The 20,177-nt window shown below is 43.8% G+C and overlaps 1 protein-coding gene and 1 long non-coding RNA gene across 2 annotated transcripts in view; one reads left to right on the forward strand and one right to left on the reverse strand.

Moving 5' to 3' along the window:
* The window catches only part of LOC134438658 (UPF0606 protein KIAA1549L-like), a 94,900-nt gene extending 81,678 nt beyond the window's left edge, over nt 1–13,222 (forward strand). Inside the window, exons 20-25 of the mRNA XM_063188271.1 lie at nt 3,673–3,805; nt 6,307–6,750; nt 7,527–7,621; nt 9,533–9,687; nt 11,310–11,461; nt 12,920–13,222. Coding sequence (XP_063044341.1) covers nt 3,673–3,805; nt 6,307–6,750; nt 7,527–7,621; nt 9,533–9,687; nt 11,310–11,461; nt 12,920–13,222 — 1,282 coding nt within the window. The remainder of the gene's footprint in view (nt 1–3,672; nt 3,806–6,306; nt 6,751–7,526; nt 7,622–9,532; nt 9,688–11,309; nt 11,462–12,919) is intronic.
* Nucleotides 13,223–19,192: 5,970 nt separating this feature from the next.
* Nucleotides 19,193–19,762, reverse strand: LOC134438604 (uncharacterized). The gene is made up of 2 exons (XR_010032629.1): nt 19,399–19,762; nt 19,193–19,308 (listed from the first exon to the last, which is right to left on the reverse strand). It is a non-coding gene; the product is annotated as an uncharacterized LOC134438604 (long non-coding RNA).
* Nucleotides 19,763–20,177: the final 415 nt, after the last annotated feature.

Consider the following 20,177-nt stretch of genomic DNA (forward strand, 5'->3'; position numbering starts at 1 on the left):
TTAGTGAATGAATGGAGGGAAGGATGATTATACACCAATTATGAAATATGACTGATTATTGATGAGTGTGAGGATGAGTGATTGGACAGAATGCTTTTTATGACAATGTGTTTTATTAATATTGGGACGGGCATTAGCTCTGGCTACAGATGCTATGATGCTTTCTGTTGGGCTGTTACACGACCTACATGCTATGTATCCGTCCCTACTTCAAATAAACTAAACTAAACTAAACACTCTCCAGTGGCGACAGAGTATTTGGTGCAAGCATAATAATAGTGTCTGCCATACTCAAAAACAAGGAAATAGAGGATGTATGAAATGTATAAAATGTATGAAATGCACTTAAGAAAAATAATAGGGTGTGTGTGCTACAGCTTTATTGAATAGCAGAAGGAGAGGAGAAGATTGGAGATTGAAATGTCCCTCCAGCTAAATTAAATTGTTCCGAGTGGGGTGCTCGCTTCCCCGGTGCTGTTCAAAGCATAAGTCTTCTTCTCTTCTCAGATCAGACCCCTTTTCAATTAACCTTCAAAACCAACCTCATCTCTGTTGCGGGGCAGACGGACGCTGTATGTAAGAGGTTTGAGTGTTCGGTTTGCCTTCATATGAGGTCCAAACACCATGCATAATCAGGTTTTCAAAACTGGTGAAAAAATAGGCTTAACATGATTACTCGTGCGATTGAAGTAAGTTACATGATGGTGGCGCCCTTTACGCTTAAAGTGATACTGTCCCATTTTTGGAAATACCGGTAAGCTTATTTTACACCTCCCCACGAGTTAAATAATAAGGCTTTACCATTCTCCTATACTTTCAACCGTTCTCTGGGTATGGCAGTGCAAATTTTACCTCCAAGCTAGCAGTTAACATTGAGTCCTATGAGACCAGTTAGCCGCCAGCTGGTCTCATAGGATTCAATGTTAACTGCTAGCTTGGAGGTAAAATTTGCACTGCCATACCCAGACAATGGTTGAAAGTATAGGAGAATGGTAAAACCCTATTATGTTACTCGGTAAGTTTACTACGTTTTCTTCTATTGGAGAATGGATGTATGGATGGAGGAATGGCCCAGGCATATTTACTCTTGTATGTGTGATATCCTTGTAATAACCAAAATTAAAGGGATGGATGGATGGACCAGCTGTCCAGTTAAGCTGGTCCACCAGTTTCTGATTAACATCTGACCACATCTTCACTTCGCCATACCACCTTGTCATTAACATTTTGCTCACTTTTTGGTCACCGGCGACAGTGGCTAGTGCTTTTCCAGAGGCAGTTTTGTTGTCAGTATTTTTTTAAACATATTTTTTTTCCATGATATATCTAAGCTCAGAAAATGTGATAAAACAAGATGATCAGTGCTATGAACATTACCTTCAGTATATCAGACAAACAAAGTCCAGGGTAGTGTGAGCATTACAACTGCATGTTTAAATTGGCTGGAGTTATCCTTTAAGTAAAACATTATGACTTGGTATCTGCCATTCTTGTAACAGCTAATTTATACCTGCAGAATTCTCTCAATAGGTTTTTTTGGCATTCATGTGTACTTCAATTTCAGCTGGGAAGCCTCATGAACAGTAAGCACTGTAGTGTTAACTCTGACCAGGGAGAGGGCGGCAACATCGAGAAACCCTGCCTCCATTGCAAAACCACGCCCCCAAATGACATCGCGAAAATTTACTTAAAACATCTCAAAACAGTTAGGAACATTAAAAATCGTTAAAATGCTTTTATAAGCGTGTTTCGACATTTTTTTCGCGGGGCGCGGGGCTGCCACAAAAAGGGGTGAGGTGTTGGAGGGGGCATTGTACTCATTGTAGGACCACCATTGACTGTGACAGTAGTAGGCCTACACTATAGCAGAGATTCTAAGAGTATACAGTCTCTCTGGCTATAGTATGACATGTGCATATGCCTACAGGTGTTGTTTATGCTGTCCTGTAGCCAATGCCTATATCCAAGCAAGTGTGCGAGCGTTTTTTTCCAGTCAATATCCAAATGTTTTGGATGCGTTTGGCTAGCCAGCTTGAGTGGTGAATGTTTTGTTTTGTTGGTGTGTTTGGTTAGCGTAAATTGTGTGTGTGTGTGTGTGGTGTTTTTTTATGTGTTGGGCCCCTCTCCAGCTCGCCGAACAGTAATCTGCATTCTAATGGCCTCTTTATTCGCTGGCAGGCAATGAGGGAACATTTCAGCGACACTCAGGGCTGGACTAGGGGGATAATAGGGCCCAGGCATTTGTATTAAAGATGGCCCCCTGACCCCATAATTAGTGCCGCAGAACTGACTCAAATTTGTTTATTTATTTATTTATTTTTAGTTTTTAAACATTTCTGAAAATAAGGGCCCACAAGAGTGCAGGGCCCGCCAGGAAATGCCCGCTATGCCAGATGGCCAGTCCAGCCCTGGCGACACTAGACACAGCTCCTCTCTACTCACTCACTTTACTTCTACTCTTTTCCGTCATGGCTGCTCGCTAAGAGGATTTGACTCGTTCAGTTTGCCGCGACTCGCTCACTCACTGGCAATAGCTCTTGGGGCCTGGCGGTGGCGGCCCCCTTGGCTTGTTTGATCCCCCCACATTTGCCACGGATGCTGTTCACCATCGCCTGCGGTCCTAGTGGCTTTGCTCCTTGTACACTTACATGCTTGTTAATTTGCTCTTCTTTTTCCGGGTGTAAGCTGAACGTGATGTGACTGCACCAGTTTAAAAGGAGGGAAAATTGAGGAGAAGTGAGGTTAAGTGATGCATCACATTGATGGTGTACCTTACTGTGAATGGGCTTGCATGCCCACGGGGACCCAGGTTAGTCCAGCCTGGGTCATTTCCTAGCCCTACCCTGTCTCTCCCTCCCTCTCTCTACCTCTCATGTGCCTCCCTGTCCTAAAGACAAAAAAGACCATAAAAGTATTGTTTTTAAATGACGTGATTGAGACAGATTTATTTATTCATTCATTTATTTATTTATTTACTCTGTTGTGTGTATTTTTCCACTGAGAGATGCTCATCACCTCGGTGAACTAGCCTGGGGGATTTCTGTCAGTCATCTCTGCGTTGGCGCTGGAAGCCAGCGGTAACCTCAGCGGCTGTTGACACAACACACTGCGGCTCATTACCTACCCAGTAGCTCCTCAGCCTTGTTGTTCAGCATTTATCATCAAAGGGGAAACACAAAGCTGTGTTTAAACACTGATGATATAGAGATGCAAACTGTATCATCATCATCAGCAGCAGCATCATGTCGTACTTAGTGAGAGTATCCCCTGGAGGGTTACTTTGGGGACCAGATGTGGAGATTTGTTTTCTCTTTGTATCAGATACCAGATCCTACATAATTTCTCTTTCTCTTTCATTCTCTCTCTGTCTCTCAGTCACTCTCTGTCTGTCTCTGTCTGTCTGTCTGTCTCTCTGTCTGTCTCTCTCTCTCTCTCTCTCTCTCTCTCTCTCTCTCTCTCTCTCTCTCTCTCTCTCTCTCTTTCTCCTGTGCTCACAAGCACACGCCCATGCACACACGCTGGCAGGCACATGCACACACACGTACACACACACATACACACGCACGCACGCACACACTCAGGCACACACACTCAGACACTTATACCTTCCATCTCTGCCCCCTCCCAATTGATGTCATGTTTTTATCCACCTATGTGTTGTATGTATGGCAGGCACTCCCAGGGTAGACACCCGGCTTACCGCAGCCGCCAGTCCCTCAACAGCCCCAGCCCTGGAGGCACGGAGATGGACCTGCTGGTGATGAGGGAGAGACCCAGGAAGGGCATCCGCAACAGCGGCTATGACGTAAGTATACACAGTACACATGCAGGGCTATAAATTAACTTTTTTCATCACTAGCCAATTTGGCTAGTAGATGTTAAATGTTACTAGCCACACATATGGTACACTCATTATCAGTTAAAGTGGCTAGTATGTTTTCTTTTCTACCAGCTAAATGGTAGAATGCACACACATGTCAAACTCGATAGTCATGCCAATAACCCGCTGGACCATGGTGCTGGTTACACTTATGTGGACACTTTTAAAAGTGTGCATTTTAGCCCGCTAAAGGGGACATTTTTGTGCATTCTAAAACTCTGTTTGTCATGTGTGTCATTAAACGTCAAGACAGACTTTGGCTCTAGAACTGAACTATGTGTTGCGCTCCTGCCAATTCTGAAGTATATGTATGGTTCTTACACCCACTTTGATTTTACCCCTGATGACATGGGCTGTATGTGAAAGAAGTGGACAAAGCCTTTCATCTGCAATATCAGACAGACTCACTGACTGGATCATGAAGCCTACTTTGAAGTTTATTGGTGCCGCTATTTTTGCCAATTCTGTTGAAGTCATCCGCAGTCAGTCTCCATAGGGTATACATGGTTTACTGTTTGTAAACAATCACTGGCAGTACGACCCTGGCTGCGCACTGTCCAACCTCTGTTTGTTGGAAACTGCAGTCGGTCAAAAAATGAGCTTACGTGGTTGGCTTCTTAGCATCTTGCCCCTCCTCACAACATAAATGCTTGTAAACGAAAAAACCCGTGTATAGCAACTTCCCTCTAACATCCTCCCCCTTATGGCACCCCTACTGGCAGTGTTTTGTCATAACATGAAGGTGGTAACTCCAACTTCAGACAAGCAAATATTTGAAGTGCTTCACTGACTGCGCCGCAGTCGGTGGTATTGTATTGTAAGCGGTTCTCGCCTGTCTTTTCTATTCTTACTGAAGCTCTGCTGCTGAATGACTGATCTGTCTCTTGCTGCTATAAAATACGTACATGTGGCATCATTGCGACAGTGGCTGTGGCTGTGGTGTGGCCTATTGATTACAGTTGCAATGTGTTTGCTTTTGGCTGGATTAGTGTGGAACCTTTTTCTCTGACTGCCTGCGTTGTGGGAGGACTGATTTATGAGGCACGCTACACTCTTGTCTCCTGTGGCTCTGCTACACTTGCATAGGAAGTAGGCCACAAGAGCAGAGGGGAGAGAGAGAGAGAGAGAGAGAGAGAGAGAGAGAGAGAGAGAGAGAGAGAGAGAGAGAGAGAGAGAGAGAGAGAGAGAGTGTGGAGAGAGAGAAAGTAGTGTGGAGAGAGAGAGGGGGGGGGAAGTGTGGAGAGAGTGTGTTAAAAATTGTGCGAGGTGAGAGAAATAAATCAAGAGTAAGAGAGCATTGAAAATAAGGAAAGCAAAGCATCGGTTTTCCAGGTAAAAAAAAAGACAAGTAAAGGTTGATTAAAGACGTAAAGGAGGTAGATCATCACTTATGCTGCTCTAGTGCTTTACTAGGCCGTTAGATAGCAAATAATAATATATGGACGCGTAAGCAGCTTGCTCTATGCCCATGGGATCCAGTATGCTAGCTACACCGTGAAGGACATGTCATTTATGAAGTCAATGATGCCTGACATTAGTCAACAGTTACATAACATAACAGTCTGCATCTACAGCACTTTTGGTGCCGGGGGAAGCAATAATAATGGGCACTCAGGTGTTTTAAAACAGTGGCGCACTTCACCGATATAGACGGTATGCTATTACAAGATAGTAATGGTCATTTATAAGAGGTGAGAGGGTGGTAGTTTGTGTGTGTGTGTGTGTGTGTGTGTGTGTGTGTGTGTGTGTGTGTGTGTGTGTGTGTGTGTGTGTGTGTGTGTGTGTGTGTGTGTGTGTGTGTGTGTGTGTGTGTGTGTGTGTGAATTCGTCAGATCAAACTGCTGTCTCCACCACTGACCTTATTTACGTCAATGGTCTCCACTGTGGCGAAGACGTTTTGTCATGCTGTCAAGTCTGCCCTAAAGATTTGAGCGGAGGAAAAAATAAACTTTGCATTGTGATTGGCAGGCCATGGTTACGGCCTGTTGTGGTGACCTTACACAGAGCTCCGACTCACTTCCTGTCACCTCTCATACTGTCCTCCTGGTGCAATAAAGGCAAAAAATGTAAATATATTCGTATATAAACGTTTTTGGCCTCTAGGTTTGTCTGTAACCTCTTTTCTATCAGATTCTGAGGTGAATTAGAAGTTAATTAGCAGTAAGCAATTAGTTTACCAGGCTAATTTCACACTTCTGTATGTCTCTCCTTCTCAAATTGTTTTGAGGGACAATATTATGCCTCAGAGAATGTTTGTTTCTATATTTCTGTGTTTGTTCCACATAGTGATTAGAATGCCAGATTCCTCTAATATTACTATTTGACATTTCATCTCTGGCATCTCTTGCTTACCCCTCTCTCTCTGTCTCTCTGTCTTTCTGTCTGTCTCTCCCCCTTCTCTCTCATCTCCCTCTCCTTCATCTCAGACGGAGCCCGAGATCATCGAGGAGACCAACGTGGATCGGCTCGTGAGTGGCGGCGGCGGCAGCCACCAGCGCAGCTACGGCTACGGCCGGCAGGTCAAAGGAGGTCACTCGGAGACGTCCACGCTGAGCTCGCAGCCGTCCATCGACGAGGTGCGGCAGCAGATGCACCTGCTGCTGGAGGAGGCCTTCAGCCTGGCCTCGGCCGGACACTCCTCCTCCACCAGCCGACACCACTCCCACTCCCACTCCCACCACCACTCCCAGCACTCCCAGCAGCTCTCCCAGATGTCCCAGCACCACCTGGGGCCCTACAACCCGGGGCCGCCCATCCCCTACTCGGAGGTGGTGACCAGCGCCCCGGGTACCATGAGTCGCAGCCAGAGGGCGCTGCAGTGGGTGCCAGCCTACGGATCGGACCTGTACCAGTGCAGTCTTCCCAAGCCGGTGAGTGGCTACTACTATACTACAGTATACAGCGAGGAATAATACTAATATTAAATGAATAAACTAAACATATACTAATAAAGGAATGTACTGTGAAGACCAGGGTGGTGTGGCCACTATACCACAGTATATCGTATTGTACAAGTCTGACAAGTGTAGTACAAGTCTGACAACTACAGTACGAGTGCAAATATAGTACGGACAAGCCCTCCTTTCAGGGGCAACCATGGCTCAGTGGTTAGAGCACTGGCCTTAGATTAGAGAGTTGCAGGTTCAAATCTCACCCTTCCCAGTACCGTCATCCATGGCTGAAGTGCCCTTGAGCAAGGCACCTAACTCCACACATTGCTCCAAGGTCTGTTACCAATACCCTGAACCTAAATAAGTGCAAGTTGCTTTGGATATGAGCGTCATCTAAGTGTAATGTACTGTAAAGTACAAGTCTGACGGCCTAACCCAGGCGTCACCAACAAGACTGTTAATAAATTCTCTGCATTTATACATGTATTATTGTATAACATGTGAATAATTTCACAAAGACATCATTTGAGTAAACAAGTAGCCCTCGGGTAGCCCTCAGTAGCCCTCGGCTAGCCCTTGGTAGCCCTCAGGTTGGGGACCCCTGGCCTAACCATTTGGTAGCCCTCAGGTTGGGGACCCCTGGCCTAACCATTTGGTAGCCCTCAGGTTGGGGACCCCTGGCCTAGCCCTCAGGTTGGGGACCCCTGGCCTAACCATTTGCGTTGCGTGGTGTGGTGCTGCTTCCTCTCTTCCAGACCTTCAGGTTCACGCAGCTCCCGGAGGTGGCCATGGGCTCTCCCCCGCCCCCCATCCCCCCCAGGACAGGGCCGCCCGGAACATCACTGAGGCGGTGAGATACGAGCACCACACACACGCACACACGCACGTTCATATGCAGCATGTACTAGCGCATACACACACACACACACACACACACACACACACACACACACACACACACACACACACACACACACACACACACACTGAATTGCTTGTGTAAACATAGTCACACACACACAGATACAGTACTTGGTTGCACACACTCATGTTCACAGGCACTCACGCATGCATGTGCACACACACAAAGGAGACCATTGCATGGTTGTTGGTGCCAGAAGGGCTGGTCTGAGTATTTCAGAAACTGCTGATCTATTGGGATATTCACACACAACCATATAGGGTTTACAGAGAATGGTCCGAAAAAGAAAAAAAAATCCAATGAGCAGCAGTTCTGTGGGCAGAAAATGACTTGTCGATGCCAGAGGTCAGAGGAGAATAACCACATTGCTTCAGGCTGATAGAAAGACATCAGTATCTCAAATAACCACTAAGTTCAACCAAGATATGCAGAAGAGCATATCAGCATGCACAGCAGGTCAAACCTTGAGGTTGAGGCAGATGGGCTATAGCAGTCGAAGCTTCAATAGAGTAAGAGTATGCACATCCCACCTCTCTGAGGCCAGGTGCAGGACAAAGGCGCGTCTGATAGTGGAAAGAGTAGAAGTCCGCATGTCTGATGAGGACCCTATTGGGTCGAAACATTGAGTGCGTTTACATGCAGTTCAGTATCCCGAATATGAGGCATATCCCGGTTATGATCATATTCGGGATAATGTGTTTATATGCGCACAGAACGTTACTTATATCCCAGTCTACATTCTTGGCCGTTATAGAATTCTCTTCAAATGCGTGTAGCCTGGATACCAGCAACAGCGTTCCATGGGAAGCCCCTGTATTCGGGATAAGGTGTATGCATGCGTCAGTATCCCGGCTTCTTTCGGAGAACTCCACCTAGCATATTCCGATTTCTCAGTATCCCGAATAAGGGCTTATTCGGGATACTGAAGTGTTTATATGCGCAAACGCAAATTCGGGATACTTAATATCCCGATCATATTCGGGATACTGAACTGCATGTATACTCACTCATTGTATGACCTGAATAAATGTTCAAAGTGGAGCTACAGTGTGTGGACTTCTACTCTTTCCACTATAGCATTGGAAGACGACACCAAGTGCTACTCTAGTCAGCTAAGTCGAGTAGGAAACAGAGGCTACAATTCATGCAGGCTCACCAAAATTGGACAATGGAAGATAACAAAAAACATTGCCTGGTCAGAGGACTGAGGAATCTCGACTTCTGCTGCAAGACTTAGGGTCAGAATATGGCGTCAACAACATGGAAATCATTCTTTGGGGGTATTTCCAGTAACAGACAGTAACAGACTGCAGACAGTATTGTTGCAGGCAGTTCTGAACTGAAGACAAAAGGGGGTTCAACCTGGTACTAAGAAGGTTTACGTAATAAAATTGCCAGTGAGTTATGGTGTATATACAGTATATGCAGTATATAACCAAATACATATATACTCTACACACACTTGCAGTACTGTTTATTCCTATAACTCTTATCATCATAACTGCACCAACACGCATTACCACACTTGCCGTGTCTGTTGGAAACTCGTTATTCATGAACTCAATTGACATGACACGGGTGGTTTCAGTGCTACAGCACCATGTAAATTTGAATCCTTTATTATGATACATGCATATCAATGATCAATGGTGGTGGTGGTGGTGGTGGTGGTGGTGGATGACGGGACAACAATAGAGACAATTTTCTGCAAAAACGTCGTTCGTCAGTTTGATGAGGAGACATTGCCACCCGGTGGCCAAAGCCTGTCACTGAAGAAGGTTTACATAAAAAAAGAGAAACTACTTCCATTCGTTTCATTCATCCCCATTGTACTTGCAGCTCTTCATCTGACCTTGGGCCGGGGAAGGCTCGCAGTGTGGAGTCCTCTGTGACGGATGTGCCGAGTCAGCAAGACAGCGTCTCCTACGCCCCAGTCAGCAGAGGTGCGCTCCCCACAGTCACCACAGACCAGCCTCTGTCACTCAACCACTCAGGTGAATGTGATACAGCTACTGTTGCTAGCTTCCACAGACACTGAATTTGTGTGTGTGTGTGTGTGTGTGTGTGTGTGTGTGTGTGTGTGTGTGTGTGTGTGTGTGTGTGTGTGTGTGTGTGTGTGTGTGTGTGTGTGTGTGTGTGTGTGTGTGTGTGTGTGTGTGTGTGTTTGACTTGCTGTATGTGCATGTGTTTGTGTGTGTGTGTTTGACTTGCTGTTGTTGGGAAGTTATGTCATCTCCCTTTGATTCTGAAACTGTAAACTGCCAGCTTGAACCCAAACACCCTCTGCGTGGGCACTTCTCAGCATGATTCTTTCTTTAATTATTTCCAGCGGCTCACAAACAGCCAATGACATAACATCACACTCTGAGCTTTGTCTCTATCCAGCATTGCCTGACTTTCGCTAGCAGTGCCGATCCTGCGTCGGTTTGTTATGGCCCCATCCCTGGCAATTGTTGTTGTTGCTAAAAAGGCTTTTAATACCTGACTATAGCCACTTACAGTAATGTTATTGTTACAACAGTGTGGTAATAAAATAGAAATAATGATTTTAATATGCTACTAACAGTTTTAACATGTTTAAGGTGATTTTTGCTGTGTAGTGGAGAAGGGAAAAATAAGAATAAGAATAAGAAATGTGACAGTTGTTTCAGCCACAATGGCCGCTCACATGGACTCACTCATCTGCATTGATTCTGTAATTTTAACTGTATTTCGAATGAGTAGTTTAAGAAGCAGCACATTAATCATCTCAGACAATTGTTTCCCTAATCACATGCCAGGATTTTTTTTTCTCAGAAATATTTTACAATTTTAGCTGCAAAACCTACTGAACCTTGATAATATTTCTAAACGTTTCTTTACCATTTAGGAAATGTTCATGAAAAGATGATATTTGGCAATGGGCAGCACTGTTTCAATGGGCAGCATAGTTGCAGTACTTTCTCAGGCCACAACCCTACACAGTGCACCTTTAAATCTTTCCTCCACTTTATACTGTGTACAGTCAGAGGAAACGCTCAGACTGTGTGCTTGGGACCCAGGTGAAGAAAACCACAACTTATATTAAGAAATGCTTTTCCACTAGAATTTTTGTTGTTGTTGCTTTATCCAGCCCTCGCGGGACCTTAGAGGCATTGGTGCACTGAACAGTTGTCCACATTGCCTTTTCACAAACATCTACTGTCGTCATCTTAAAATTTCTGTATGTCCTGCAAATACTCAATAGTTGACTGAAAAGTTGACAAATAAACACACACCTCCTTGACCCTTGATCTCTCCCTGATTTACAGAAAACCAAATGTCTGCAGTCTACTGTATGCCACCCCTGGCCGCTCTAACAGGCTAACCTTGAATCCTGATATCTGTCTTTGCATACTTGCAGGTTTTGTTTACGCAATGCTTCTTTTTCTCCTGTCTGTTTTCCCCTTGCCTTTGACCTGTCTCAATATCCGTTCTGTGTACAGTATGTGTGTCTTGCCATGTTCATTACCATACTGTATGTGCATTATGTGTATTATAAGATAGACTGTCTACTATAGGCAGTCTATTATACCCAGGCCACTTGACCTGACCCAACCTTGACCATTGACCCGTCTCTTACTGTATCTCCTGATAGGAAACCCGATGTCTGCAGTCTACGCCATCCCGGCCACTCGCCCCGGCTACCCAGGCTACTTCCTCTCCACGCCGCCTTCCTCCTACCACAGCCCCTCTTGGATGTCCTACCCTCCGGAGCCCGAGGACGTGCCCCCACAGTGGGCTGAATCTGTAAGCCACCCTCCCCTTCCCCAACCACCATCATAGCCATCCCCACACCACACCCACACTTTAAATTTATAAATATCCTTCAATGCTCCACTCTTTCGTCTTCTCCAAATCCTGCTGTTGCATATTTGGGCATCAAGCCTCAGAGGCCTCAGGGTTAGCTGAGAGGTTTCTGCCATCTAAGTTATTTTTTGAAAGTAATGTGAACTTCAATAAAGCTTATGTCCAATCTTTGAAGCTTTTGACATTCATAAGGTTGATATTCTGAGCAGGCTTTAGATACCATGCCCTCCAATGTTTCTAGATTACACTTAAGATGTGTTTTATAACTCTGCACATGTGCTACATCTTCAGAAATTTGCTGTGAGGAGAAAAAAACATTCTTTTAAAAATGTCAGATAATTTCCCAATGCATCATTCTTTATGTCCCTCCTAAGTGAAGCTTCACATAATAAGCGAAGCTTCTTATACTTTTTAATGTAATCTGAGATTAATTATCAAGTGTTTCCCTCTTGATAAGATCCACTTTCTGTATCAATGTTCAGAACAGAGCAGTGAAGATTATTAGGATGAGGATGATGAGGACAAATAAGCAAAGAGGAAAGCCATGACAGAGTCCTAAGAGCATCAGGATTGCCCTCTCACTTTTGTCTCTTCATTTGTTAAACGTCTGGTCTGTCACCCATCCCTAAATTACGTAATGAAAGAGAAAGAAAGAAAGATGAGGTGGAGTCAACCATTTCTTCCTTCTCTGTCAGATGTCTTTTCACTAGCCAATGTGGCTGATTCCTCTGTTTTTTCTAATGTTTTTTCCTAGTTTTTATCCCTGTTTTGTGTCTTGCCTGTTTCAACCAAATGCCTTCACCGCAGTGTCTTTTTACAGAACCAGTCTCATTTAGAAACCATTTGCTGAACTGAATTTATCGCTGGCGTTGAGTGGACTCAGCAAAATACCGGGGTAGTTGAGCACATTTCTTTAAATGAACACATTTCCCTTTCTTCCGTTTTGTTTTGTTTTGTTTAGTAGAGACTTTACTTTTGTGTTTTGTGTGTGTCCTTGCCATGCCATCTTGTTCCAATGAGAAAGTAATCCATCATCAATGACTTCAAACACGTCGTTTGAATCAAAGGTCACAAAACATTGTTGGTGCTAGACTTTTTGAGTTGTCTTCTTACCATCCTTGTGTTTATTAACCGTGACTTTTTTTGTCCTTGTGCTTGTGTGTGGTGTTTCCTTTCTCATTCATCTGGAAATAAACTTTAGTATACTGGTGGACAAAAAAACACAAACACCCTCTAGAGAAAAATATGAATAAATAAAAAAAAACGCTCAGTACAGTGACATCTACAGTAGTGTCTTCTGAAGTCTGTACACCTTAAGCATAACCTAAACCTCTCCTCGTTCTCAACTTCCTTCCTCTCTCATCTCTTTCCTTCCAACCTCCATCCCCGTCCGTCCAGGTGCCATTGCCAGGTTATGCAGAGGCCTTTCCCCACCCGCGCTACCCTCAGGGCAGCCCGCTGCTGCAGCACTACCGGCAGCCTCCTCCCGCCTCAGCACTGGGGGCGATGGTGCTGGAGCGCCCTCCGTCCGGCTCCACCGTGACCTCTCAGCAGAGCCTTGGGGGGGACCCCCTGGAACTGCCGCCGGTGTCAGACAACCCCCTCACCAACCTCTCCACGTCCGCCTTGGTCAAAGCCATCCGCGAGGAGGTGGCCAAGCTGGCCAAGAAGCAGTCGGACATGTTTGAGTTCCAGGTCTAGCTAGAGCAGAGCTCCCTCTAGCTGGCAGGAGGTCCATCTGCAAATCTTTTTACAAGGAGACAGAACTGCCGCAGGCCTGCACACCAACCACACCACTAAAAACTGAACTCAGAGGTTTGTATAGATACTGTAAGGTACATGCTCTCCGCTTTGGGTTGAGCCTGAAATAGTTATCCTTGTTGAATTTCACAATGTACTCGTTTTTGTTTTTTTTTCCCTTGCAAAACAAACCCTGTTGTATGTCAAGCATTTTGGTCAGCTTTACTGTGGGCTGTCTTTATTTTATTTGTTTGCTTTTTATCCATTTGTTCAGCGTCTATGGCATTGTAAGATAGCATTCAAATCATGACATGTGATGTTTGGGGTTGGCTTACACATGAGAACCAAAGCATTGCAGTGAATTTATTCTTTCAATCATTCATACATTATGAATATTACATATTCAGTTGGCGCTTAGGCTTTTATTTGTTTTTTTGTTGTGATTTACAAGACGTGCTAATCAAGGAGGAAGCCAGATTTAATTGATACTTTTCTAATACACAGTCTAATTGAGAAAGGTGGATGAAAATGAAAGATCATCAATACCTCTCGTCCTGTTCACAAAGACCTTTCTGGTTTGAATATGCAAGAAGCACGAAACATGTTGAGGAGTCAAGAGGGATGAAGTTACAAATATAATATTTTAGGAGCAAGTGACTTAAATTAACTTTGTGGTTATACGTACATTTAGAAAGTCTGATACTGTATTTGTTGGTCAGATATGGCTTCCTGTTCAAGTTGGGGAAGTACATCCTCTGTGACCATGTGCATGCAGCTGCAGAGTATTGGATTGAAGGGCTTTTGTATGTGCTGCCATTTTCATGTCCTATAGGCTGTCGTCTAGTTAATACATCTTTGCATTGAATGGGGAATGTGTTTCAAAGGACAAAAAACTCTTTGGAAATGATTGTATTGTAACTACCATTGTGGTCTGTTGAAATGCACTTTATAGTGACTGTAGATCCATGATTTTCTTTTCTTTCCATCGTTTTAATTTACTGTTTGAAAGGAAGTCGTGTGGTGATCACTGAATAGTAATAATAATAATAATAATAATAATAATAATAATAATAGTAATGATAATAATAATGATAGTGCATACACTGCAAGGTGCTGAGCAACAGCCTGGCCTGTAAGGTGATGTACAGTAGATGCTGTGCTATGTGGACACGTTGAAGAATAAGGATCTATGTAGTCACAGTGGAGAAGGAGAACTGGACGATAATGTAGTGTTTCTTTATTGTTTTCCATGAAATGTACAGTACTGTAATGCTGGTTGCAACTTTGCCGATGTTTTTAAAAAAAAAGTTGGTGGTGCCATGTCTTACGAGGAAGACTGTTTGTAAATGACTTACTTTTATGGAGGAGGTGAGTATACATCAGTCTTATATCCCTGACGTGATTTTTGACGAGGTGGCAATGTTGGACGTCAAGGGCATGCCTAGACCTAGACCGTAAACCTAACCATCAGTGAAGTCATGTTGCCACGTCGGCGTGGTTTTCAGTGCAGCGGCCGTTTTAGACCACAAATGCATACTCTTGACGTCAAATATTGCCGACTGGTCAATGAGTCGAAAAGTGGCGCGTCAGAACGATACGCCATATGTTTGATACATTCGAATGGTTTACTGTATGTATGTGGGGATAAAGGATGGCCATGATGTGGGGGAAAAAAGAAGTCTATGTTGTTCGTCAGTGTCACACATCTTTTCTTATCAGGTTCCTTACTGGAACAGTGATGCCAATATTGGTGTTGGTTTGTAAATAGTTAAGAGGTCAAATCAATCCTTGAACTTATCAAACTCTCTGGCACGCTGCTGGTGAGTTAAAACCTTTTTTCTTTTTCTTGTTATTCTAGGGGTTTCTTAATGATGACACTGTCACACGCGGACAGCGATATCATTCTGCGTTTTAAGTAAAGATTTGTTTCATTTGTATAAAGAGAAGGTAAAGCTGCTGTAAGTGATCTTACTAATTTACTAATCGTTTTACTCTCAATTGGCACACTGTTTTGTTCATCTCTTGTTAGAGGGTATATGATTGGTTAGCTGTACTGTACTGCACGTTTTGTAGCAACGTTTCCTGGAGAGCACAGGTGGGTTCTGGACACATTTCTCCTTAACAGCATTTTTAATTAAGGATGAAAGCAATAGCTGTCAAGTTGGGAAGTGGAGACAGTATCTTTACAAATATCAGTTACAACAGCTTTATGGGAGACACTTAACTGTAAGTGTTGATCCAGCCGATGTTCTATTTCTAAGAGCCCAGAGTAAATGTTGATTTTTAATCTTCTTGAACCAATGAGCCAATAAACTGGACTGAATGATGAGACAGAACGCTGGTTTGTGATGGTCTTTCAGAGCACAAGGACATTCACTTACATGCACTCACACACACACACACACACTCACGCACTGATGTGCACACACACTCACACTTTCCTACACGATACCTTGGGAAGCGACTTTGGGTGTTTTGAAAGGCGCTATATAAAACGAAAGTATTATTATTATTATTATTATTATTAGTAGTAGTAGTAGTATTAGTATTCGTATTAGTATTAATATTAATATTAGTATTATTACTACTACTGTAAATCCATATTGAATGCATGCATCAGCCATGGTACACTAGAATTGTTGAGATAAGCTCTTTGCTTTGACTAAGAGACACATTTCACAAATGCGGTCATGGAGGGAATAGTATGGAGTGAAGACATTTGTGAGTATGCAATGTGCCCCCATTATGTGGTAGGACTAATACTTAAAGACGTTCCTTCACAATATGATACTATATGATACAAAGTAAATGCCACCTTGAAACGGCCCTGAGAGCAGATGAAGCAGGACTGCACGACCTGTGACCACAAGATGGCTTGAACTGAATGTGACCAGAACCTGGAAGAGGGCCAGGATGATGAGTCAGTGCCTGCATAAGAGCCTCCCTCCGCACACCTAGCCTGATTATCATCGACAAAAATCGACATCAAATCTCTCAGAGACTTTGACTGACCAAGTAGACAGGTCATCAGTTGGGAAAATTAGGCCTTTCGTCCTACCACACTTTTCTCTGTGGATTACTGACCAGAACGCCTATTGGAAGAAATTAAAACATGGGGCCACGTCAATTTTTGCTCAGAATTCAATCTGGCCGCCATTTTCCAAAATGACTTGTTTTCATGCATTATTACATTGTACTATAAGGTGATATTCATGAACGATTAATTACTTTCAGCACTACATACATGTTTACAAAGGTTGACTAAACTGAAACAAATGAAAATAAAGTTGCCCACCTTGCAATATCCAAAGGAAAGTGCTGAAAGTAATGATTGAAATGCAGATAGGTGTCTATGGCTGGGAAAATTAGGCCTATTGTCCTGTCAGGGTTTTCTCAGTGGTTTACAGACCAGAAGGCCTATTTGAAAAGATTCACCAGCTGGTTGCCATCTCAAATGTGCTCCAAAATTCAAAAATGTCTCTGTTTTTCTGAATGGCAGACTTCCATACATTTCTCAATACTGTAAGGCCATCATTATCAATAAAGACAACCTATTTTCAGTTAAATTCTGTCCTATCTCCTATCTACAGACGTGAGTACAACGGTTGGCAACAGAATGATGAAAATATATATCTTGCCCCTTTGAAATATCCTAAGGATTGTTGTCAGAAAATGATTGAATTACACATACACAGTTGACTGCTGAAAAAAGGCTATTGACCTGCCAAACTTTTCACATCACATTACTGACCAAAAGTTTTTCAGGCCTACATTTTTTTGCATAAAGCAAGGGTCAGTGTGTGTGCGTGTGTGCCCGCGCGTATCCCCCACTCATCTTTCCCCTGCTCTACAGTGTCTTTCCCCCACACACTATTCTGCCTCCCACACACTATTCTGCCTCCCACACCTCCCCAAACACTATTCTGCCCCCCAACCCCCTCACTCACCCCCCCATGCTACTCTGCCCCCCACCCCTCACTCACCCCCCACTATTCTGCCCCCCACGCTCAACCCCCCTGACTCATTCTGCCCCACCCCCCCCCACAAAATTATCCCCCACCCCCCATCCAATGTGAAAAGTTTGGCAGGTCAACCCCCCTCCCCCGACTCAACACCCCCCCCCCCACACACACACACTACTCTGCCCCCCTGAACCCCCCACACTATCCCCCACCACCTCACTCATCTCCCCACACACTATTCTGCCCCCCCACCCCCTAATTCAATCCGACTCATCCCCCATCATTTGACAACATTCCTTTGGATATTTAAAAGTGGCAAGATATATATTCATGCCTTTTTCTAGACAAACTTTATACTCACGTCTGTAAGGACATAGGACAATTTAACTGAAAAATAGGTCATCTTTATTGATAAGTATGGCCTTACAGTGTTGAGAAAAAAATGTGTGAAAGTCTGCCATTCTGAAAAACAGAGAACATTTTGAATTTTGGAGCACATTTGAGATGGCAAACAGCTGGTGAATCTTTTTCAATAGGCCTTCTGGTCTGTAAACCACTGTGAAAACCACTGTGAAAACCCTGGCCTAATTTTCCCAGCCATAGACTCTCTATGTGCATTTCAATCATTACTATCCTTTGGATATTGCAAGGTGGTCAACTTTATTTTCATTTGTCTTAGTTTAGTGAACCTTTGTAAACATGTATGTAAGGAAATAAGACAGAATAGTACTGAAAGTAATTAATCGTTCATGAATATCACCTTACAGTACAATGTAATAATGCATGAAAACAAGTCATTTTGGAAAATGGCGGCCATATTGAATTCTGAGCAAAAGTTGACGTGGCCCCATGTTTTAATTTCTTCCAGTAGTCCTTCTGGTCAGTAATCCACAGAGAAAAGTGCGGTAGGATGAAAGGCCTAATTTTCCCAGCTGATGACCTGTCTAAAGGGCATAACAATTAATGTTTCCCAATTGGCATGGTTGATCCACCTCCCTAGGTTTGCTACTGGTTGACTGGTGTCCGACAAATTGAGTGGAGTTCCAGATGTTTTCTGGAGATCAGAAACAATATTTACATTTCTCTTGGCCTGACTAGAAGCAACGCCGAGGGTGTTACATCACTAGGAGGGCGTGACCTGGCTACTGCACACCGATTCCGACAAAGTGCGGAGTATTGCTCTGGAAAAGTTTGATTCCACTGTTTTCAGTACAACTCCACACACCGGCGCCGATGTAGTATACTGTATGGGCCTGTCCCCGTGTATGGAGGAGTGTAATGCATACATGAAGAGCATGGCCTGCCTTCACGCGGTGTCCATCCGTGCGCACACTCAGGGCATGCATGTGCCACTAGTCTAGCCCTTCAAGGGCATGACACAGACATAATGCACTCTTTCAGGCCTTGTCCTCAGACACAGAGTAGCATTACACCAGGCCAGGTGCCACACACGGTGGTCTCAGAGCATGACCTCTCAGACGCTGGGAGCCACATACGCATCAGTTGCCACAGGCTACCAGAAGTAGGCTTGTAACATTTACCTTTTTATTGGAGTAGTAATAATAGAGTATTTGTTATCTGAGGCTGTCAAGGTCATTCAGCATGCCAAGGCTTTTTCCTGTTTTTTCAAGGTATTCTATCCAAATTCATTGAGGAAATTCATTTTTAGGAACCCTGTCAACAGACATGCAACTATAGCCCACTCTGGGGCACAGCTGACTGTGGACTGGCGCCATCTTCTGGGTACAGTGGGACACTGCGGCACACTTGGTGCACACAGTGCATGTGCAGGTAAGACTATCTTGATGGGTGGGGTACTGTCACAGAACTAAAATGCAATTGACTTTACACACAAATGTACACCTTTCAACTCTATCCACGATTAGGCTAGGCGACCAAAGACTGAAAACAAACCAAACACACCATGACATTACATGGCCACAGGAAATAACACGAGGGAGGAAAAGGATAGAAATATACATTTTATGTACAATACTCAAGTTGGAGGTTGTGGTGGTGGCCGATGTAATCTTCTCATTTCTATTCTTCGTTGATGCATATCCATTTCAGACACCAGAGTGTGCTCTAGAGGAGAGAGAAAAAACATTTTTAGACTACCCATTCAATGTGTTATCCTTGGCGTTTTTCACCTGTTCAACTATAAACATAGCCTACTTCCGTTATCGACTTTTTCTCCCATTATATTTAATAATTCGATCTCGGCCAGACGGATGCCCAATTCGCTGATGACGTCCTCGTCGCTCGGCCTCAACCAACAAGGGCCCTCCGGCGGACAGAAGGCATCCAGGGGTTGGTAAAAGGCCTCTGCCAGCCTGTTTGTTTTTGGCCAGGGTGTAGGTTCAAACTGCGGCGCAGAAGATTTAGGCGTGTTTATAGGCCTAATCAAAGTAGACCAAATATCAGATGTGTTGGCAGAATTGTCGTGCAGAGAAGGGAAAAACTGGTGGTCGCCGCTCATCTTGATGCGCATACAGATGCGTGTTTATGTTCGAAAAGAACCTTGTGGAATGAAAACATGCGTCCAATTCATTCTACGTCGTCAAGTGGTCCGACTGACAGACTCAAGCCCATATCCGGGCAGGGGTCGGGGATGATAATTCTCTGATCTGATTTTTTTTTTTTTTTTTAAATGAAGGTATGTATGAAGGTGATTAAAGATTCTCTCAAATGAGCCTCAAACAAATAGGCCTAGACATCTCATTTAGTGTTGCCTGTAGGCCTAAGATAGCATTTGTAATATAATTCTTATAGGCCTATTTATTCAGGCTAATAAATATATATGATTTCTTACATTTAAGGTCTCTAAATAAGATAGGCCTTCAATTTTTAAGTCTCATTTGAGGGAACAATCTTTGACAGATCTTTCAAGAGGCAAATAAAGAACTTTGAACTTTTGAACTTTGAAGTGAACACTCCTAGTTAGGGAAAGATAT

Source organism: Engraulis encrasicolus, chromosome 22 (assembly GCF_034702125.1).
Source record: "Engraulis encrasicolus isolate BLACKSEA-1 chromosome 22, IST_EnEncr_1.0, whole genome shotgun sequence".
NCBI classification, from domain to species: Eukaryota; Metazoa; Chordata; class Actinopteri; order Clupeiformes; family Engraulidae; genus Engraulis; species Engraulis encrasicolus.